This window comes from Manacus candei, unplaced genomic scaffold, assembly GCF_025592945.1.
Source record: "Manacus candei isolate 608988 ecotype Guabito, Panama unplaced genomic scaffold, ASM2559294v1 h1tg000005l, whole genome shotgun sequence".
NCBI lineage: Eukaryota > Metazoa > Chordata > Aves > Passeriformes > Pipridae > Manacus > Manacus candei.
The window spans coordinates 886,303-906,620 of NW_026138053.1; the positions used below are offsets into that span (position 1 = coordinate 886,303).

A 20,318-nucleotide genomic window follows, 5' to 3' on the forward strand; every position below is an offset into this window, starting at 1 on the left:
GGAAACCCCTGGGTGCTCTGGGAAACCTCTGTACTGCCATGACAGCCCTGCTTCTGCAGCAGGGCTGGGTGTCACATGCTGCAAGGGTCGAGCCGGAGCTCCAGTCCAGCTTAGCATTGAGGCTCTGCCCCCAGGGAGATCCTGGGGCTTCTCTGGAGGCCAGCACTGCTTGTAGTGGCCTGGAATCAAGCCCTGGTATGAGCAGGAGGATGTGTGTGTGAATATCTGGGAAATTACCTTTTCTGGTCACCTCAGCTGGCCACCGAGTCACCGCTGTGATGCTGAGGATGCTGGCATCCTCCTGCAGGGCAGGAGCCCCCCTTTGGCTCACTGCCCACCCTACAAAAAGCAAATGGGGTTAGAACAGGCTCCTTTGCACCATGTCTCCCCTCAGCAGCTTGGTGACTTGCCCTGTGACAGGGACAAATGTATGTTGGAGCTGCTGGCTCTGGTCCTTCAGCACCACCACATGCGGTCCCCAGGGGATCTTTTCCTTTGCTCACAGCCCGGTGCCAGGTAGGGCGATGCTGTCCCCCATTTCAAGGCTCAGAGCTCTATAAAGAGGTGGGGGGAGGCATGAGGACCCTGCCTCATCATCACACCATGGTCTGAGCAAATCCCACTGCGCTGAGGTGTCACTGGGATCAGGAACAAGCCAGCCAGGCTTACCCGGATGTCAGGTCCCTGCTTGTGCCAGCGGTGTGTGGATGTGTCTGTGCTGGAACACTTTTGCCTTGGTGCCAGGGAGGTGGTGATGCCTCCGGGCAGCAGCAGGCAGGGAAGGGGACAGAGCCCTAGCTGTGCCAACACTCGGATGACAGCTTTGCTCAGGCAAGCAGCTGTTCAGCTTGGCGTGTGCCCAGGGCTGTCCCCTCTGGCAGGGGGCCAGCTCTGAGCAGGGCGAGCCCCTTCTGCTGAGCCCACGGGGGCAGGAGAAGGGGGGGATGCCTGACCCCACAAGGACCAAGACGTGAGTGTGCACAGTCAGATGCCAAGGTAGGGTGAGTGGTGCTGGCACAGAGACCTCTGGGCACTGAGCTGCTCTCCCAGGAGGATGCTGGAGGAGACCTCCAGGAGGGACCTGGACTCGCGGTCTCAGAGACCATCTGGGAATGGGGTGGGTGTCTGTGCCAGGGACTCCTGAGCAGCTGATGCTGGTGACAAGCATGTGCACGCCTGAGCCCAGCCAGGTCCGTCAAGCGTTTGCTGAGGTGTTGTCGTTCACTTGCAGTTACCTTCCAGGACCAAACAGTGCTCTGAAGACACCCGCTCAATCCCCACAGTGCAAAAGCTCTAATTCTCCTTGTGGAGATGGTGCCCAGCTAGCCCCTGCTCCTCCTCTTCCTCCCCAAGGACATGAAGATCTCCTCCTTGGCTCTGCAGCACCCAGGTGCTAGGTGGAGACCCTGGGGCTTTAGACCCTTTCCTTTGCGGTTTCTTTCTGTTCTTGGGTTCTCCAAGTTTCATGATTTTTTGTATGTTTTGTTTCTTTAACTTGCTTCAAGCTGCTCATGTTGCCCATCCCCTTCCCCACACACCCCTCCTCCCTTACACTCCTGTTTTCACTTGTAAATTCTTTCTGTATCACATAACTATATGATGTTGAGTTGCTGTTTGTATGATTTTTCTCTTAAGTTACATCTTTATTATATTTTAGGGCCCAGGGATCATCCTGATATTGTTGATTCATTTATGCAACTCCTGGCACAGGTGTGTTTTAGTTTCTTATTCATTCACTTTCTGTTCTCTCTCTTTCTCTTTTTAATTCAATTTAAACCTATTTTTAGCTTTCTGTTGACAACGTTTTTTTTTTCCTTTTAGTTGAATATCGAGTTTCTCCATCTGTTTCCGTGGAAGTTGAAAACAAAACATTCTCCTTTAGTTCTGGGTTCACACCATCCCCAGGGCAGTGCCCTCCTCTGCAGGGCAGCCTCCAGCTGCCACCCCCTCGCCGTGCAGAGCCGGTGTGGGGTGCTTGGGGCTGCTGCTGCTGCAGTCACCCTTGGGTGACAGACAAATTAGAGCATTAGGTGGATGTTTTCTGACCCATTTACCTGCCCTCTGATGGGTCCTCTGGAGCGGGGACAGGCTGAGCTGCTGCCTTGCCCCAGGGCCAGTGGGAGGAAGCCCCTGCCCGCTAGAGCAGGCAGCTGCCAGGGTTTGGTTCTGAGCAATGTGCTTGTGGTGGCATCTGCACCTGGCAGGTGCCACGTGTCCTCCTGCCCCGGCAGCCTCTCGGGGTGGTGGCAGCTCCTGCACAGGGAGCTGCTGGCTCGGTGGTGCGTGGGGACGGTTTGTGCTGACGTGGCAGGGGCCGTGGGCAGGCAGGTGGGGCTGGCACTTGTGTCAGGGCTGGCGGTGGGCGGGCAGGGCCAGTGCTATGCTGTGTGTGTATATACACCTGTTGGGAGCAGCAGGAGCCCAGGGTGCTCCTCAGCCCACCATGGCCCTTGAGGGAGAAGCCCCCATGTCCTTGATGTACTCAGTGCCCCCATCAGAGATGTGTTCCCTGACACCTTCCCAGAGGTAGCACCTACCCCTGTCAGAGTTGCTTTCTGCTGTGTTTCTGTAACAGAGAGACCTCTAATCACATGTGCTGTGCAGGAATGGCCCCCCCACTGAGGCAGCTCCCAGAGCTGTGGCCTTCCTACCCTTGCTGGCAGCCCGGGGAGAGCACCTGGCATGTCCAGGTGCTAAGCTGTCAGACCCCTCTGACCCTCCCACAGGTCCTGAGAGATGGAGTGGGCAAGGGGGCTGCATCTCACACCCCGGGCAGGATCTGCTTCACATGGTTCTCACCTTGATGCCCAGATCCTGCTGAGACCCATTGCAACTCAAATCCATATTGCAGCCTTTTCTTCCCTGCTTTTCGTCTTGAAAGACGTAACATAATCAAGATTATCAGAAAGCATTCGCAGCTTTTGCCCTGCTTTTGGTTTTGGAAGCAGTGACCTTTTAACAAGGGTTTTGAACACAATGGGAGGATGGTAAATGGGGTCTGCACATGAGGTTCATGGTGGTGTCCTCATTGCTGGCAGGACCTCTGTTCAAGCACTGTGCCTGGCCTAGGGCACAACATTTATATAGGTACAGACCAAAAACCACGGAGAAAATCATCTGGGAAGATGACCACCTTGTACATGTGGTGGGGAGGAAAAAGCTGATGGGAGCCTGAGGAGCTGATGAGAGTATGAGTCTTGGAATGTGTAAAAGGTAATATCCCAGTTGTAGGTAAATTCCCCTTTTCTGTTCTTGAGAGGGACAAACAGTAACAGGTAAAGGATCAAGGTCTGGCAGTAGGAAATGTTTCTAAGAGGGCAGGGAAACACTGGAAGATCACTTGGGGAGCTGCTTTTGCATGGAGTTCTTGAAAGGACTTAACAAGCCTGTTGCTCTTGGAGGGCAGGTAAAGATGATCCTGCTGGGGTGTAGGGCATCAAGTGACTCCGAGAGACCCTCCCAGGGCTACTGTTGTTTCTTTAGAAAGTGCTGAGTTTCTGTCTCACTTGGGGTCCTCCTCTTTGTCTGGACACAGCATATTTGTGCTTTCTTGGAGAGAAAAAGGCAACCGTGCTGCATTTCCACGGGATGTGCTGTGAGGCCGAACACCAGCCATCCTGGCTGCTGGGAAGCTGTTCCTCACTGTCCTCGTGGGCAGGATCTGCAGGCAGTGCTGGGCAGTGTGCTGGCAGCTGGCCCTGTCTCCTGTGTGCGGATCTCCAGACAGCCTGCATCCTTCAGAGGCACTCCTGCAGGAGCAGCTCAGAGGCTCCTACCTCCGTGGCTTCTCCATCTTGGATCACTGCGAGACATCTGACATCATGCTGCCAGCCCGACACCACCCACTCAAGACCTGTTGTTTTCCTGGGCTTTTTATTCCAGCAACCCCACGGAGACCAAAGGATCCCATCCCTGTCCTCTCTCTTCATGCATAGGACTGAAGGTTTCCTCCTCTTCCCTGGCCCGCCCCTCCTCACAGACTCATGATCTGGTGAGATGCTTTGAAACCCCTCAAGAATTGGCCTTGCCATCCCCGATTGATTCCTTGCTCTCAGGACTCTGAGAGCTGTCTGATGGCAGAGGTGGGTCCAGCCTGTCCTCTTCCAGAAGACCATTCTCTGCAGTGATGCTGTTGAGTATTTGTAGATCTGAGGATCTGCAGATCTCTTCAGATCTGATTTTCACATGGTGAGGGCTGTGTTTTTATCCCAGCCTGCTCTGCCTGCAGACCCTTTGGCAAAGTAATGCATGTTCCGGAGCAGCAGTGAGTTTGGACCAAGAGTGTGTCAAGGTGGGGACTTTACCATTTCCCTGACCATCTGTTTATGTGGTTGATCTCCTTGGCAGAAGGAGAACCTGTTTCAAATTTGTCTGGTTCTTCCAGACAGGCAGGCAGGTTTTTTGTCCTCTCTGCCAGAAAGTACCTTCTTTTAACTCAGGAGAAGCTCTTACCTCGTGATACCTGCACATCAGTCCTCTGTCACCAGCTCACCTGTGTGTGTGACAGGACTCCTGCTGACTTTATCTTTGGGCTTGGTGGGACTGCCCAGTTGGTGCAGCTTATCCTTTTGCCACAGTGTTAATTGTCAGCCCACTCTTGACCATGGCTGTCTAATCACAAGAGCATGCTGGCTTAAAAACAAATGTCTTACACATGCCAAAGACAAACAAAGTTATCGCACTACTTGAAGCTAAGGATAAAATAAGCAGCCTGCCATAAGACTGCGTGGAACAGTGCCAGCATCCTTTGCGATGAGATTGTCCTCAGCTGCTCCCTTCCCGCCTCTGCCGTGTGCTGGGATCAGTGCAGAGCATCACTGCTGCACTGCCCGAGGGGAGCATCCCACCTGGAGGGCTGTGGGGCTCAGTTCCACCCGTGCAGCCAGAGCACCAGTGCCCAGGACCACACAGCCCATGGTGGCTGGGGCTTGTGCCCAATCTGCATTGGCAAAACCAGGCAGGTTCTGGTGTTTGGGAGCTCTCATCCTCTCCCTGGCCAGCAGGTAACACTTAAGTGTGTCCTGGTTGCAGGTAGGTTTTGGTGCTCTCCAGCCTGCCTTCCCACTAGGGCTGCAGGTGCATCAGCTCTGCCCTAGCAGGCCTTCCTTGCTTGTACAGACCTTTGGAGCAGTTTGGTGACTTCCCCTGACAGATCCCTGGGGCAGGCTGGATGAGCGGGGCCTCACCAGGCAGAAGATGCACAACTGACCTTCTGTGATGGCAGGCAATGCCTGGCCAGGCACAGCCAGCATCATCCCCCACCTCCCTCCCTTCCTGGGCTGGTCCAAGCTTCATGCATCAGTCCTTGAACTCTCCACCAAAGCTGCTCCAGCCAGCCTCAGAGAGCCCCGTGGAGGACATGGGTTCAGCATGCCCTTGCTGAGGCTGACTGCTCCTGCCTGGCCAACCTTACGTACCCTTCTCAAAGCAGGAGGCTCTGCAGTGCCAGGTGTGTGATGTGGGAAGAGGTTGGTCGTACCGGACACAATGGCTTGATCTGTGTTCTGGAGAGCTGCAGGAACTGGTGGTGGAGCCCCCCCATCCCCTGTCCACGGGGTTTGGTGTCCCTTCCATGCCTGTCTGCCTATGAAGAGATGGGCACAGAAGAGCCTGCTCTGAAGACCTGTGTGAGGATCTCCCAGCTGCTGTGGACAAGAACCCAAAATTCTCTCTGTGCCAGCCTGCAGCAGAGTTCTTGTTGGAGAGCCAATGCCTATCTCTTAAGTGGCTGCTCATGCAGAGGATGTGGGGGGGACTTTGAAAAGATTTAAAGACTTCTCCCCATCCCAGAAGATGTGAGCAGAGCTGCTCTGGCAGGAGAGGGGGTAGATGGGCTGGCAGTAGCAAGTCCCAGAGTTGGAGGAGGCTTCCTGGTGCTAGGAAAGAGGACCTACCCGGTTCTGCTTTCTTATGGGAGGAGCTCCACAGGCCCCATCTTGTGGGGGTGAAAAGCATCTCTCTTTACAACAGACATGTGTATATGTGCCCAGGTCTGCCCTGGGCTTGCACTCCGTGCAAAGTGTCCTATGGGACGGAGCCCTCCCAATACTGGCATGCTTTTCCCCATGGCACTGACGGAGTGAGGAGCAGGTGCTGCAGAGAGTCTGCAGGAGAGCCTGGGGGGTTGTGCCTGTGGTAGGTCTGCTTTGGCTGGGAGAAGCACGCTGCAGGTAGGTGGCAACCTGAGCACTTGGGAAGACTCTTGTGCCAAATGGAACACTCACAGCATGCAGGACTTGGGTTAAAACCAGCCCCATGGACGGGCAGGGTAGAGGAACCTGCAGCTGGGTGGTATCACGGGAGCCAGCTGCCCTGGAGCAGCATGATACTGAGGGAGAGGTTTGTGGTCCCTGCTCTGGAGTCCACAGCAGGGCCCCAGCAGGGGTAGTCTCCATGGCTAAAACTACACCATCTCTTGCACAAGCAAGTGTTTGTCCTGTATGAGGGCAGCTGGACAGCAGCAACCTTAATGAGTGGATGTGTTTCTAAACCATTGCCCAGCCAGTATCTCGCCTTCTGATGTTGGTGCCAGCACTTCAGGAGGGACGGTGCACAGCCTGTATATACACACACAGGTATAACATGGCCCCTGATTGCCCCAGGGAGCTCTGGCAGGGAAGCAGTTCCCTGTGATTGTGCCTTCTCTGCCTGGTACAGCGATGCCTTCGGTGCCCAAACCTGAGTCCTCTCTTGCAGTACGTGATACAAAAGGTCAGAAAGGAGATGAGGTCACCCTCAAACCTGCTCCTCAGCTTCTTGGTTTCCAGCATTTTAACTGGGCAGATGGCTGTGGACTTTCCCTGTAGAAGAAGGGGTGGGAAATAAGTGTGTTTTGCGCCAAGTAGAGACCACAGGGGCAGATGACTGTGTTCTGCTGGCTGAAAGCTCTCCCTGCTTTCATCCCTGGGAGCAGGACTGGACGGTGGCAGTGGCCTCGCACACAGCTCAGCTGCCTGCCCTGGTGTCCTGCTCTCTGAGCTCCAGGCACAGAGCAGGGCTGCTCCAGTGCTGTGGCTGCTGTCCTGGTCTTGCAGTGACAGCAGGGCAGGAGGCATGGATGCCATCCCCAGCGTTTTCTTGCAGCAGAGGGTATGGTGGTCAGGGCATGCATGTGGCTGCCTGATATAGCAGGGCTCACTGAGGCAGGTTGGAAACCCTTCCCATGGAGTGGAAGGTGCAGACTGACACATTTCCACCCAGTAACTGCTCAGTGCCAGCACCAGGGGCACCAAGTCACTGCACAAGGTGCCACAGCTCAGGGTGTCTCCAGCAGCAGTGCCTGACCCCCACAGAGGCTGGTGGAATCACTGTGTGGCTTTAACAAAAACAAAGCTTTCCTGATCTCAGACTTGCTGCTCAGGAACTGCCAAGGAACGTTGGCATCTCACTGTCGTCTGGGGCTACTGCTTGAACCAGTTGCTGTGACCCCCAGGGATGCCAGCATCTTCAAGAGGAGAGGAGCAAACCACGCAGGTGGCTGGTCTCTGCTGAGCCCCACATGGCTGCCCTTGTCCTGGGAGCGGCTGCCTGGTCTGCTCTGGTGGGACAGGAGCCCTCTGTGTCCGAGTGTTTGTGTGGACACCACTGTGGCACCTTTCCTCAGGTCCTGGGCAAGCTGCCTGGGTGTTTGAATGACATTCTCTTGGGGGGGAAGGGGTGGGTAAAGTGATGGTTTCCTGCTGTAGTGTGTGAATCTGCTGTTTGCTGTGGGTGTGCCCAGGTAAGTGTGTGTCCAGGCAGAGGCTGGCTGGGGCACTGGGTTCCTCGGAGGCTTCCTGGGTGCCTCTACAGCACTGGGTTCATGCTACCTGTCTGTGTGCCTTGCAGGCTCTGAAAAGGAAGCCAGACCTCTTCCTGTGTAGCAACCTGGATGTCAAAGCAGTGTTTCAGTGTGGTGAGTACCATGAGCATGGACATGTGCTCCAAATCACTCTGAGGAGAAGCCAGCCTGCTGGTCCTGTGGAGCTGAGTGCAAACCAGCCCAGGGCTGGGGACTACAGGGCTGATTTGGAATGGTGAGGGAGTTTTTTGGCTGCTAACCTGAGTGATTTTTGCCTGCAGGTGTCCTTTCACTCAAGTTTCCCGAGGCCCCAACAGTCAAAGCATCCTGTGGCTTTTTTGTGAGTATCATGGCATTGTGCAGCCCCTTCTGAGAGCTGGGAGGGCAGGAGTGGGGCTGAGGTTTGGGCAGGGGTGCTGCAGCGTGGCGCTTGTGCTGGCACTGAGCAGGCCTGGGCTCTGTGTTGCAGACGGAGCTGCTGCCCCGCTGTGGAGAGATCGCCCCGGTGGGACAGGTTGTGCACGAGAACGGCAAAGTGCTGCTGCAGGCAGTGCTGGAGGTGAGAGACATCAGGAACATGGGCTCCCCGGGCAGCTTTGGGCTTTATTCCTGAGCAGCACCTGCTGAGCCAGGGGCAGAGAGCCCAGCAGCATCTGGGTGGGAGCAGGGAGGGTGAAACCGGGGGCTCAGCATGTTCTGTTTGCTCTGGGGCAGGGCATTGGTGGCCAGGCTTCCCGCAGCCTCATGGATCACTTCGCAGAAATCCTCTTTGCCTTGAACAAGCACTGCTTCAGCCTCCTGAGTGTCTGGATCAAGGAGGCCATGCAGCAGGATGGCTTCCCCTCGGCCCGTGTCACTCCAGAGCAGAAGGAAAACTTCAGCCAGCAGATCCTCAGGTTCGTGTGCCACTTGCCGCAGTTGCTGTGGCCCACATATGGTAGGAACGACCCCCCTGCATGGCCTGGTGCATCCCTCCTGCTTCATGTTTGTCCCCCTCCCTCTGTCTTAGCAGAGAGCGTGTGAACAAGCGGCGAGTGAAGGAGATGGTGAAGGAGTTCACCTTGTTGTGCCGAGGGCTGCACGGTACGGAGTACACAGCAGACTACTGAGCACCTGGCCAGGACCGCGGACAATTTGCCTGGACCAGCTCTTCCCTACAAGGAAGCCCCCCCACCCCCTGCCCTGCTGCAGTACGGCTCATAGAATAACCCTCCACCTAGAATTAACCCACTCGGGACGCTCCTCAGCTAGATTTGGTGGCCGCATCTCGGTGTCAGCATCTTTGTTTCCCCCAGCATGCTCCCTCCTCGCAGGGGACAGGAGTGCCGGCTGCAGGAGGTGGTGGCGGGGCAGGGGAAGCCTGGGCAGGACTGCCCCCCACCCGGGCTACCAGCCCTTCCCCAGCCCGTGCCCCGGGGCGGGGAGGCTGCCCCGTGCCTGCAGCAGTGGCTGGCTGGGCAGGGGGGACGTGCCCCCTGCTTGTTTGTACGTGTGGTTGGGAGGGGGGAGGCCCTGCACCTAATTATATTAAGAATATTTCTATGTTGTGGCTGTCATTATTGCAGTGCCCAGACTTTGCGTGCCCCTTGACTCGGGGGAAGAGCCCAGTAGAGGGGGTTAAATCAAGGTTGAGATGCCTCAACACCTCCCTGGCTTTCAGGAGGGATGGCAAAAGACAGTCTGTCCTGCTTGCCCTGCTCTCCTGCCTGCCATGGAGCAGAAACAGTCCTGCCCCACATGAGAGGGGGGACTACACCCCTTCCAAATGTAGGATCCTCCCACCAGCAGAGGATGTGTGTGCCCTATTCCCTGTTCATCACAGGAGTAAAGCAGGCTTGCTCATGCTTGGAGCCCTCCTGCCCTTGCCTTAGTGCCCCAGCCCAGCCTGTGCTCTCATTCCTGGGGGTCCCAGTTCTGGTTTTCTGTTCTCTCAGGCTGGTTTTAGCCTGTACACAGAGCTGTGCTCCCCAAGGGGGCACCATAATCTGTTTTATCACTCTGAAACAGCTAGTATCACCCATTTGTGCTCCTCAGGCCGTGTTTTATTTTAAAGAAGGGTTCACTCACAAGTCCTCTTCAGTTCAGCTTCAGTCAGCAGCAGCAGCCCACAAAGGCCTAAAGTCCCAGCACTGTCAGCTCTTGCAAAGCTGTGACCTTTCCATGTAGGGCCAAAGCTGCCCTGGACCAGGGATCCCTTGGAGGCCAGGTCTGGGCCACATATCTGGCTCTGCTGTTGCCCTGGGCCACGAGCCTCAGGGTGACACAGGCATTCCCAAGCACATGTGCAACTCCTGCTCTCCTGCTGCAGTACTACTGACCCACCAAGGCTGCATCCAGCACAGGGGCAGCTGGCAGCAGGTCCAGGCCCCTGTGGGTCTAACACCCAGTGGCAGGCAATGCCCAGGGCCCTGCTCCTGGCTCGGTGCTGATGGTGCTGCCAGATCAGGGTTGCTCACACCCTTCGTCCTCGTAGGCAATGGCAATCCCTCGCCGGCCCTGCACAGCCTTGGAGACAGGCGTCTGTCCCAGCTGCTGCTCCAGGCCCCGCCAGCTGCGGGACTCCAGGAAGGAGGCTGGGAGGAGAGAGAAAGGGAATTGTTACTGGGAGCAGGGAGGCGGTGCTGCCCCTGCACCAGGGCTCGGCCCCACCACGAAACCAACACAAACCAGCAGGGCTGATCTCCGCGAGGGCCCGAGTCTGGTCCCTGCAGGCCAGGGTGGTGCTGGGGGGCAGCTGGGAGGCCGGGGGGTCGCAGAGGTGGGCAGCTCTCATCTCTCCCGTGATCAGCGAGACGTCGGGAATGGCCTCCGCTGCAGAGATGGCCGGTGGGAGCTCCATGTGCGCACAGGCACCTGCCAGAAAACAGCAATGTTAGCCTGGTGGTATGTCTATCCTGGAGCTCGCCCTACAGGCATGGCAGCCGGGCAGGATGCACTCTGGAGGGCACTGGGCAGCTGGTCTGTAGCTGATACCCAGCAGCAGGTCTCGGAAGTCTGTGAGGTAGCTCCCTGTCCACTCTCTGGCTGGGTTACAGGCCAGCTCCAGCTCGTAGGGAGTCACAACAGGCCGGTAGAAGTCACTGGAGTCCAGGAGGGAGTTCTGAGCGCAGGCCACCAGGACAAAGATGTCCACCTCCGGGAAGTTGGCCAGCTTGGCGGGGTTGGGCTTCCCCACGGCCAGGGTGTAGCTGCGTTTCCCGGCACGGCGCAGCAGCTCCCGGAGACGCTGCAGCAGGGCCAGGTACCCCACCACGCCCAGGGTGCCCACCAGGATCCCCACCACACGTGCGTCCCGCGCCCGCTCCACCAGGTACAGGCGGCGCATCAGCGCCCGGTTCACATTGAGGGTCTCGTGGCGGCCGCAGCCCGTGGTGGGGTCGAAGGAGCTGAAGGGGCAGCGGTTCCAGGTCAGCATGAAGTTGGTGAGGGCCAGGCCCTCGGCCCCCACGTAGAACATGGCGTAGTCCTGCAGCCCCCCTGGAGCCTCCACCAGGAACCGGCGGCCAAACCTCCGCTCCTCCCCAGGCAGCGCAGGGGCAGGAGGGTCCCCACACTCCAGCCTGGAGAAGGTGATGTTGGGATACTCGGGGCACAACTGCTGCTCCAGCTCACCTGAAGGGAGAGAGGAGTGAGAACTAAACACGGCCACAAGTCCCGAGCCGCAGAAGGTGGGACAGAGCAGGGGAAAGGAAAGGACAGAAATCAAGGCTGCCGGTGTCTGTGGGATGCCTGCCTGCAGAGCTCGGAGCTGTGCCAGAGCGCCCCTCCCTGCCCCGGGGCACTCACCCATCGCATGGGCATAGACCACGTCGCTCAGCACCACCACGCGGCTCTGCCGCTCGGGGAAGAGCTCCCGGAACGCCTCTGCACAGCGCCCGACGTCCAGCGGCTGCTGCCCAAAGATGTGCAGCACCGGCAGCTTTCCGCAGGGGCTGAGACAGGCCGGGCCGTAGTGCAGCACCGCCTCGGCACCCGCGTGCTCCGCGGCCACTTCGTCCACGCAGCAGCTGCGGGGACAAGCCGGTATCAGACGGGCTCTGCGGCACCCGGAGCTCTCTCTCCATCCTCCCTGGCACCGCCGTCCCCTCAGCCCCGCTCCTGCCCGCGGGGGAGCCCCGGGACACCCCCCGCGGCTCCCACCGACCTGCCGTACGTGGTGTCTCCCAGCACGAACATCTCGGCCCCGGTTGCCGCCTCCATCCGGGCCGCCACCGTTGCCGCGTCCGCCAGGAGCTCGTCGGGGAACTGGAGGGCGACCTAAAGGGGGTACAGGGGGTGAGGGACCGGAGAGGAGGCACCCGGGAAGGGGCGGCGGACGGCTCCTAGTCTCGCTCCACCCCCACCTTGCAGAACCCGCCGTCCCGCACGAAGGCGGCGGCCCGGCCCATCTCGTAGAAGCCGTCGAGGTCGCCCCGCGGTGCCGCCGCCACCGGCCGCAGCTCCCGCCGCAGCGCAGCCTCCCCGTCACTGCTGAAGGCGGCGGCCATGGCGGCACGCGGCACCCAGCGCCCGCTTCCGGGATGCGGCGCGGCGCCGGCCAATGGAAGCGCGACATCGCGCTCTGAAACCCCGCCCCGGGGGAGGGAGCCAGTGGGAAGAGGCACTGCTCGCGGTGTCTTATGGTCTGTGTAGTTTTGCCGCGTCTGCCGGACTAGGCAGCCAATGAGCGGGCGGGGTGGTGCCGGTGCCGTCACGCCGGTTCCGCGCGGCGCTGCGGTTCCGGTCACGTGCCCCGGCGCCAGGTGACCCGGCCCGCCCGCTCCGGTTCCCCAGCTCTGCCCGGTGCCGCCGCCGTCTCCGCCGCCATGACCGGGCTCGCCCTGCTCTACTCGGGGCTCGGCCTCGCCTTCTGGACCACCCTACTGGGCGTCGGTCAGCGCCGGGCCGCGGGGGGGGCGCGGGGCCGCGCTGGGCCGCGCGGCGGGAGGGGGCTGCGGGTCGTGGCTGTGCCCGCGCTGGCCGCGGCCTTGCCAGGGAGGGGCTGGTGGGGGGAGTTGGTGCGGCGTGAAAAAGGAAGGGGGAGGTCGAGAGGTTTTCAGGCCCCCGGTCGCTGAGCTGCTCCCCGTGGCGCCGGGAGCGAGGCTGGGGGGCTGCCCAGCCTGGACACCGCCTGAGCTGCTCCCTCGGAGGGCTCGGACCCCGGCAGGGCCGCGCCACTCGCAGTCGCTGTTGGATGTGCAGCGTCCAGCGCTCTGAGCCTGACTGGCTCGGACAGCTGATTCGCTTCGCTGCGTGTGCGAGAGCAGAATGGTGCTGGGATTGTGTCTCGGTTTGGCAGATGAGGGGAGGTGAAGGCAGGAGCCTGGCTCTTCAGACCGTGGCAGTTGCTGTCTCCTTGGTGGAGAGAGCGCCTTGCTTTGCCCAGCTGTGGCAACGTTAGAGACCGTGTGAGTTTGTCTGGGTGATTGTGGAGTTGGTGCGTGGCCGTGTTGCAGCTCGTGGCAGCCCTGCTGTTGATGGCATTGGGCTCAGCAGCACTGAGGGTGGATTTAATGGCTTAGGGCTAGCAGGTAGATTTTGTGCTGGGACTGCTGGTTATCTCCTCTTTCAGCACAGACCAAAGCGATCACGAGCTGGGCAGAGGCTGGGGAGACCTTGGCTCCTGCCTCAGTGTTTGGGTGAGGGGAGAGAAAAAGTCAGAAGCAAAGGGTGCCTCACTCCCTCGTGTTTCTAGGGTCTGGTGAATCCACTGGAATCCACTGGGCTCTCTGAGTCATGTGGCTCACACCAGTGTAGATGCACACTGTGACCGTGAGACTGTCGGAAAATCTCCCAAGCTGAGCCCAGATGCTCTTAACTTCCCCTGCCCTGTTGCAGTTCCTTTTTGAGGAAGACGTGAGCAGGAAACAGTCTTGCTTCTTGCAGTGTTGCATTAGTGCCTCCTTGTGCTTTCTGTCTTTGTCCTAAGCCCTGATTTGATCCTCCAGTCCTGCTGCCCTCTCCTTTCTGTCCTTCTGGCTGCAGAGCTGGAAGCCAGAGTTCACAGGAAAGTGTCCTTCACCCTGTTTCTTTTACATACAGATTTAAGGCTACACCTGCTCTCAGAGAGACTAAAGGTGGACTGAGGATCTGCCCTGAGCTGGTTGTAGCCCTTCTTTACTGCTTCTTGGGAGTGGAGGCAGCTGGGGCTGGCTGGGTTCAGTTCTTGCTCTGCCACCCAAGCAGCAAAGCCAAAACACAAGTCACAGGCTGTGTCACTGTAGGAATCATCCCTGAAGGTTGCCAGGGCTGGGCTGTGCCCTCCCTCTGTCCTCCCTGGCCATGGTGGCACCATTCCTCATCCATGTGTGTTGCTGCAGGGGAGGGGGGCACCCCAATTCTGCAGGCAGAAGGAGAGGACCAGCAGTACTGCCTCCCGTTTTGGGGCTGACTGGCTTGTCTGGCAGTGCTTGTGTGCTCTGGTGAGTGGGGTGCTGAGCCCTGAGTTGCACATGGAGGGGCTTAGCACACAGGAATGACGGGGACATCCCTGCTGCGAGGGTGTCCCTGCACTGCAGCGCCAAGGGCTCCCATGTGTTCATGTGGCTGGCTCCATACAGGGTCCTGGTGCAGCCATCACTGCCCTGCCCTCCACATCTCCCAGTGGGATGAGTTGTCCTGCAGGTCTTGGCTATGTGCAGGATAGGGCTCCTCCAACCTGGGTCCTGCCCCTCACATTTCTGCTGGGCATGTTGCAATCACCCCCTGCCTCCAGGCTGCAGCTCTGGGGTTGAAGGGAGCAGTGGGACATGTGCCGTGACCTCTTTGCTGCATTCAGGCATTCCAGGAGTCTCCCATTTCCTCTTTTCCCAGCCATACGAAGGATCAGTGTCACACAGGCACTGGCTCCAGCCAGATATGGCAGAGCCGTCCCTTCACCCTCTGTATCTGGTGTGGAGCAGACGCTGCCTGCACTTATCTGTTCCTTAGGGCCAGGTCACCCTCTCCTTTCCAGCAAAGAGCAGGTGTCTCTCCTGTTCTGCAGCCATGTTTCCCGCTCACGAGCTCAGAGCAAGGCAGAGTTTGTGGGTGGGTTTCGCACCTCTACGTGTGCCTGGGCTGCACAGGGATGTCAAGTGTGACTCCCAACTGCAGTTCCATGTGGGAGAAGAGCACTCAGGGTACAGTGCTCCCTGCTTTCCTGGGAAGGAAGGGCTTTTCTGGGTTTCTCAGGGGTACGCTTTGGTGTCTCCTGCCTGTGTTGGTGTACAAATTTATCTGAAAATCACTAACCCTGGGGGAAATGCAGAGGACAGGAGTCATGTCTTGAACCCACACCCTTGGAAAGGAGGTGCTGGGGGCAGCTGGAGCTTCTGGTGTTGACGGGCTCCTGGGGAGCAGCACAGCCCCTGGTGTGATGATGGTGGAGCAGCACGAGATGGTCAGTCAGGGCACAGCCTCCTCTTGCCTCTCCTGTGACAGGGAAGAGCTCACAGCTGGTCCCCCATGCCCTGGCTCTCCAGCAGAGCTGAGCTGTTGGGTGATGTGGGTGGAGACCGTGCTGGGACACCAGGATATGGATTGCCCTGGAGACCCTGCAGCCCAGCATGGTGTATGGGAGCTCAGCAGGGTGAGGGAATAGGAAATGGGTGTGACAACCACCACAGTCATCTTCTGGGCAAGACAGGGATGGGATCTGGGAGTATCACAGGACTGGGCTGCCTGTCCCATGCTGATGCAGAAGTGCTGGGATAACAGGGGACTTGGAGAGGACACCTTGCCTCACAGCTCTGCATACCAGTCTTCCCAGTAATCCTTCTGCATGCTGTGCTGTGCTCCTGGGCCTCTGCCCCAGGGCTTTGTAGGTCAGGGAGGAAGCAGCAGCACCAGGTGCCTCTCTGAAGGTTTCCACGTTGTTTTTGCTTTCCAGGGATCTGCTACACAATATTTGACCTGGGTTTCCGCTTTGATGTGGCCTGGTGAGTTCCCTGTAAATACGGGCATCCTCGGGGCTGTGTGAGAAGTGGGTGGTGCTGGCAGTGCCTCCAGGGGAACAGGGAGCGATGGACAGCTCATCACAGGAGCTACAGTGAGCGGGGCCTCTGGAGGTGGGATAAATGCAGCCCATGTGTTCATGTGGCTGGCTCCATACAGGGTCCTGGTGCAGCCATCACTGCCCTGCCCTCCACATCTCCCAGCCCAGGCCTCCACTTCACAGTGAGGGTTTGGGAGGAAGATCTTGATCCATGCAGGTGAGGCTCCTGTGTTGCTGGCTGGTAGAGGCTCTCGTGTCCCAGTGTCTGGGTGCCCAGCCCGTCTTGGGCTGTATAATTTGGTGGAAGGGTGTCTGTTTTGGAGCTGTGTGGCATGACTTTGGGGGCTCAGCTTGTGTGCTAACTCAGGACACTTCTTCCTCTCCAGGTTTCTGACGGAGACCTCACCCTTCATGTGGTCCAACCTGGGCATTGGCTTGGCCATCTCCCTGTCTGTGGTGGGAGCTGCCTGGTGAGTGGAACTGGTTCTTTAGCATTCTCCTACTGTCCCACCTCAGTAGCTGTGTCTGCACTGCAGTTTTCCCACAGCAGAGCAGGGGTAGGACAACGTGCACATGTAGGGCTGTGGGTCACCACAGCAGAGGGGCTGGACTGGTGGGCCCCTGGGGAGTCGGGCGGACCATCTTGCAGGCAGCAATGGCAGTGGAAAGACAGGAAAGTCTCTGGAAGCTGTACCCCTGCCCAGGCTGTACTCTGGTGGCTCCTGTGCCCCAGCAGTTCTGCTGGTGTAGGTGATGGAGCTTGGGACCTCTTGTACCCTGGGGTGGCTAGGCCAGCTCCGCAGTGTCCCCCAGCTGCATGCCCAATTCTTTTTGGAAGATCCTGGTTTCCCTGTAGAATTTCTCTGTGAGTGCCAGACTCCACCAACCACCCTTGTCTGTCACAGGGGGATTTACATCACAGGCTCCAGCATCATTGGTGGTGGAGTCAAAGCCCCTCGGATCAAAACGAAGAACCTGGTCAGGTAAGCACAGACCTGGGGTTAGTGCTCGTGCTGCACCTGAGTGAGGCGGGTCCCAAGCCAGTGCAGAGGCTTCTGTCCAATGTCTGCTGGGTGCTGCTGGCAGACCATTCCTTGCTGAGCTGCTGATGCTGTTTGCTTTCAAAACAAAGAGCCCTAAAGGAGCCAGAGTGCTGCTTTGAAGAGTCACTGTGTGATATCACACAGTGAATGAGCCCAGTGTGTTCAAAACAAACACCCTGAGATCACACTTCCCAACCAGACAAGGGTTCTCCTTGCACAACCCTTCCCCAAGGAGCAGAAAGGGACTGGCAGAGGGCAGGGCTCCCTGGGTCTGCTTCCCACAGGGCATTCCCAGCTTACTCGGGTGCCATAGCACAACCTGTTTGTGTTTGGCAGCTCCCCCTTGTTTGAGAGGAAAGTAGTGGGTAGGCTGGACTGCCTTTCTGCTTTCCCATATGGCTGTGAAGGGGTCTGGTTGCTGGCTGGCTGGGCATGAAATGCCATGGGCTGCTTGGGGTGGGGTCTTTCCCCTGGGACACTGTGCTCAGGCTTTGCCTTTCTCCCACAGTATCATTTTCTGCGAGGCTGTGGCCATCTACGGGATCATCATGGCAATTGTCATCAGTAACATGGCTGAGGTATGGGAGCACCTGGGCTGCCCTGCCAGCCCTGTGCCAGCCTCGGGGCTGTGGTGGGGATGGGCAACTGGTCATGGGCAAAGGTTGTGAGTGGTGGCCCTGTGGGGACTTTGGACACTGTTGTGGCTTTGGGAGCCCCTGGAGTGGTGGTGATCCTTGTCCATTCTGAAGAGTGTTGGGGGAGCACATGCAAGGCAGATGTCATGAAGCCAGCCAGGGACATGGAGTCAGGGCTGTGGCCAAAATATGGCTACCTCATGTTATACTGGGGACAGGTACCTCTCCCAGAGACCACAGACTTGTCACTAACCCAGGTCCTGTGCTTTCTCTCAGCCTTTCACTGCAGTCATCCCAGAAGAGATTGGAGCCAGAAACTACCATGCAGGTAAGGACTGCTGGGTCCCTGGTGCCATCACTGTGAGCACTGTCTCACCCTGAGCACCACCTTCTGACCGACCTGTGGCCTGCTGCAGGTGTCTGAAGGACATGTGACTCTTCTGCCAAAAGGCAGCTATTTAGTTACTTCTGCACCCTGCTGGGCTGTGCTGCCCAACACTGCACTGCTCCTCCCCTGGGTGGCAGCAGGGTGCTGTCCCTTGCTGCCCTGGCACTGTGGGAGCTGGGGCACACCCTGGAACAGTCCTGCTCCCCAAACAGGAGGACAGTGCTGGGGCTTGGAAGCTCTAGGTCTTCTGTCACCTTGAGGCAGAGCTACTGCAGCATGCCCTGGGTGCAAGGGAAAGGGGGGTTACCTCTTGCTCTTGCAGTGTTCCTCTCTCACAGGTTTCTCCATGTTTGGGGCTGGTCTGACCGTGGGCTTATGCAATCTCTTCTGTGGGGTCTGTGTGGGCATCGTGGGCAGCGGGGCTGCCCTGGCTGATGCCCAGAATGCCAGCCTCTTCGTCAAGATCCTGATTGTGGAGATCTTTGGCAGTGCCATAGGGCTGTTTGGGGTCATCGTTGCTATCCTGCAGGTACGTGTCTCATGAGGCCACCAAGCTTATTGTGAGCATAAGGTGCCTGTCTGGTGCATGCTCTCTGGCTCCGGGGAGGCACACCTGGGCTTCAACACAATCTTCTGCATTGGGATAGGGAGGCTGCTCACAAGGTATGGGATGGCACAGCTCTCCCCACAGCATACTGTGCCTATTTGCAGCAGCTTGAACCCTTTTGATGGCCCCTCTGAGCAACTGTCACCGAGGGTGTCACCTTGGGTGCACCTTGTGTGAAGCTCATGTCTTACCAGTGGGGCTGATAAGCTGTTTGCAGCTTCTGAACGGTCCTGGGGTGCTTGGGTGGGACCGGGGTGCTGGGCTAGGGTTTGTGGGCCACAGCCTAACCTCTCCTCTTTCTTTCCAGACATCTAAAGTAAAAATGGGCAACTGAGCCCTGTCGAACCCAGTGTGTTCCAGCCCGCCCCAAGAGGTTCTGTATATACTTATTTAATGTTTCTATACGTGATTGGGGCGGGAGGTGCCTGGCGGCAGGAGCAGGAGCCTGACTGCGTAGAGCCCCGTCCCGCAGATCCATCGGCCCCTCGGAAAAAAGCAAATTTCTCTGTGTGAATCCTGCTCTCAGCAGCCTGGCCCAGCCTGTGGGGCCCTGCTGCTGCCCGTCCCCGGTGTGTTTAGAATCGACCACCAGTGCAATTCTGTGTCAGTGAAATAAATATGGTTCTCGTCCAAGGATGCAGCTCTTCCTCTGCCCTGTGCGTGCTGGGGAGGCTTGCAGAAGCAAGTGCTGGTTTTGGCTGCCCCCTGTGCTCAGAGGTTCCTCTCTGTGTCTCTGGCAAAATCCCTGTCTTGCTGCAGGAGACTGGTGGTGTCCTCCCTGTGTGGGGTTAATCCTGCTGCCTGCTCACCCTGCAAGAGCCGTCCTGTCTGGGCTGTGGGAACACGGAGCTGTTCCTTGCTGCCTGGAGCAGGTATGAGGCTGTTGGAGCAGGCAGCACTGTGTTGCCTCTGCAGGCTCCTAGCAGCCCCATGTGAGATGTGTTGGAGGCACAAACACAAGGTGCTTTGGGCCTTTTAGCTCCCATCCAGGTAGTTTAGCACAGGTGAGGTATACATGGTGTCTGTAGCCCCACTGTGCAGCTGGGAGCACCTGAAGGGCAGAGGAGCAAAGCTTTTGTGCCTTCAAAGTCTGTTCTCCTCTGTGACTGTTGGCTGGGTGCTGGGGCTCTTCAATCTGCAGTGCCCTTCGTCCCAGGGGGCCCTGGCAGAGGTCCTGGGGTGGGGACACTTTGTGCTGGCTCTGTTCCCTCTCCCTGGCTGTGGTGAATACAGCCTGAGGAAGCCAGCTGTGGACAGCTGGACCTGTAGCTTGTCTGCTGCTTGGGGGAAGGGACTAAAAAAGTCCTGCTTCTGCTCTGCAGAGAGCCTGCAGCTGATGCTTCTGCAGTCTCCTGTACCCAGCACAAGGCCCTCATCCTGCTCTGCTACCAGTACACCTTTGTAAGGAAAGCACTGATCTCCCAGTGCTGTGTTGAAGCAGATGCACTCCTGGAGCTGCCCATCTCTCTTCCCACGTGGGTGCAACAGTGTGGCTGCTGGAGCCTGCTGATTCTTGCCCTTGGACTTGGGCAGCTGCCTCTGCCTGGCTCCTCTGACATCTGCTGGTCTTCTGTCTGCTCCACATTGTCCCATGCATTTTGGGAACAGCAGTGTATTTCAGCTCTGCATGCATGATGATTGCTGGAGCAAACCAAGCCATTGCCCCTGCTAGCTGTGCTGGCTGTCCCCTGTGGCTGGAGGCTGTCACAGAAGCAATGTGTGCCCTGTGTAGTGGCAGGATGCAAACTGGGCCCTGCCTGGTTGAAAGAAAGTGTCAGGTGTGGGCAAAGTTTTGCCTGTCCTACGTGGGAACTGTACTCCATTGCTGCTGCTGCAGGCCAGAGACATCTGAAGCCCCTGGGAGCTGCAGGGCTGTCTCATCAGACCCATGCCAAGATCAGAAAGGAGATG

General features: G+C 58.1%; 3 protein-coding genes across 4 annotated transcripts in view; 2 read left to right on the forward strand and 1 right to left on the reverse strand.

The window, feature by feature from the left end:
• Positions 1–9,322, forward strand: part of IPO13 (importin 13) — a 31,499-nt gene extending 22,177 nt beyond the window's left edge. The window contains exons 15-20 of one of the 2 annotated variants that reach the window (XM_051797112.1): positions 1,658–1,710; positions 7,828–7,894; positions 8,062–8,120; positions 8,250–8,339; positions 8,495–8,676; positions 8,790–9,322. In XM_051797112.1, coding sequence (XP_051653072.1) covers positions 1,658–1,710; positions 7,828–7,894; positions 8,062–8,120; positions 8,250–8,339; positions 8,495–8,676; positions 8,790–8,889 — 551 coding nt within the window. In that variant the 3' untranslated portion in view covers positions 8,890–9,322. The remainder of the gene's footprint in view (positions 1–1,657; positions 1,711–7,827; positions 7,895–8,061; positions 8,121–8,249; positions 8,340–8,494; positions 8,677–8,789) is intronic. The other variant, XM_051797122.1, reaches the window with a different exon arrangement.
• Positions 9,323–9,800: 478 nt separating this feature from the next.
• Positions 9,801–12,290, reverse strand: DPH2 (diphthamide biosynthesis 2). The gene is made up of 6 exons (XM_051797171.1): positions 12,124–12,290; positions 11,925–12,037; positions 11,567–11,787; positions 10,754–11,392; positions 10,448–10,633; positions 9,801–10,353 (listed from the first exon to the last, which is right to left on the reverse strand). Exons 1-6 carry the CDS (start codon positions 12,265–12,267, stop codon positions 10,223–10,225), a joined length of 1,434 nt encoding a protein of 477 aa, XP_051653131.1. The 5' UTR covers positions 12,268–12,290; the 3' UTR covers positions 9,801–10,222.
• A 200-nt stretch (positions 12,291–12,490) lies between these two features.
• ATP6V0B (ATPase H+ transporting V0 subunit b) lies at positions 12,491–19,043 on the forward strand. Its single transcript, XM_051797470.1, has 8 exons — positions 12,491–12,652; positions 15,630–15,678; positions 16,121–16,204; positions 16,640–16,717; positions 17,286–17,355; positions 17,689–17,740; positions 18,139–18,329; positions 18,715–19,043. The coding sequence occupies exons 1-8, from the start codon at positions 12,586–12,588 to the stop codon at positions 18,739–18,741; spliced, it is 618 nt and encodes a 205-aa protein (XP_051653430.1). The 5' UTR covers positions 12,491–12,585; the 3' UTR covers positions 18,742–19,043.
• Positions 19,044–20,318: the final 1,275 nt, after the last annotated feature.

Coding starts and splice junctions, on each gene's coding strand:
- DPH2 (XM_051797171.1), bottom strand. CDS start 12,267: ATGGCCGCCGCCTTCAGCAGTGACGGGGAGGCTGCGCTGCGGCGGGAG. Junction 11,788..11,924: donor GGAGACACCACGTACGGCAG/GTCGGTGGGAGC, acceptor TTGTCCCCGCAG/CTGCTGCGTGGACGAAGTGG. Junction 10,354..10,447: donor CGCGGAGATCAGCCCTGCTG/GTTTGTGTTGGT, acceptor CTCTCCTCCCAG/CCTCCTTCCTGGAGTCCCGC.
- ATP6V0B (XM_051797470.1), top strand. CDS start 12,586: ATGACCGGGCTCGCCCTGCTCTACTCGGGGCTCGGCCTCGCCTTCTGG. Junction 16,205..16,639: donor TCTGTGGTGGGAGCTGCCTG/GTGAGTGGAACT, acceptor TGTCTGTCACAG/GGGGATTTACATCACAGGCT. Junction 16,718..17,285: donor AAAACGAAGAACCTGGTCAG/GTAAGCACAGAC, acceptor TTTCTCCCACAG/TATCATTTTCTGCGAGGCTG.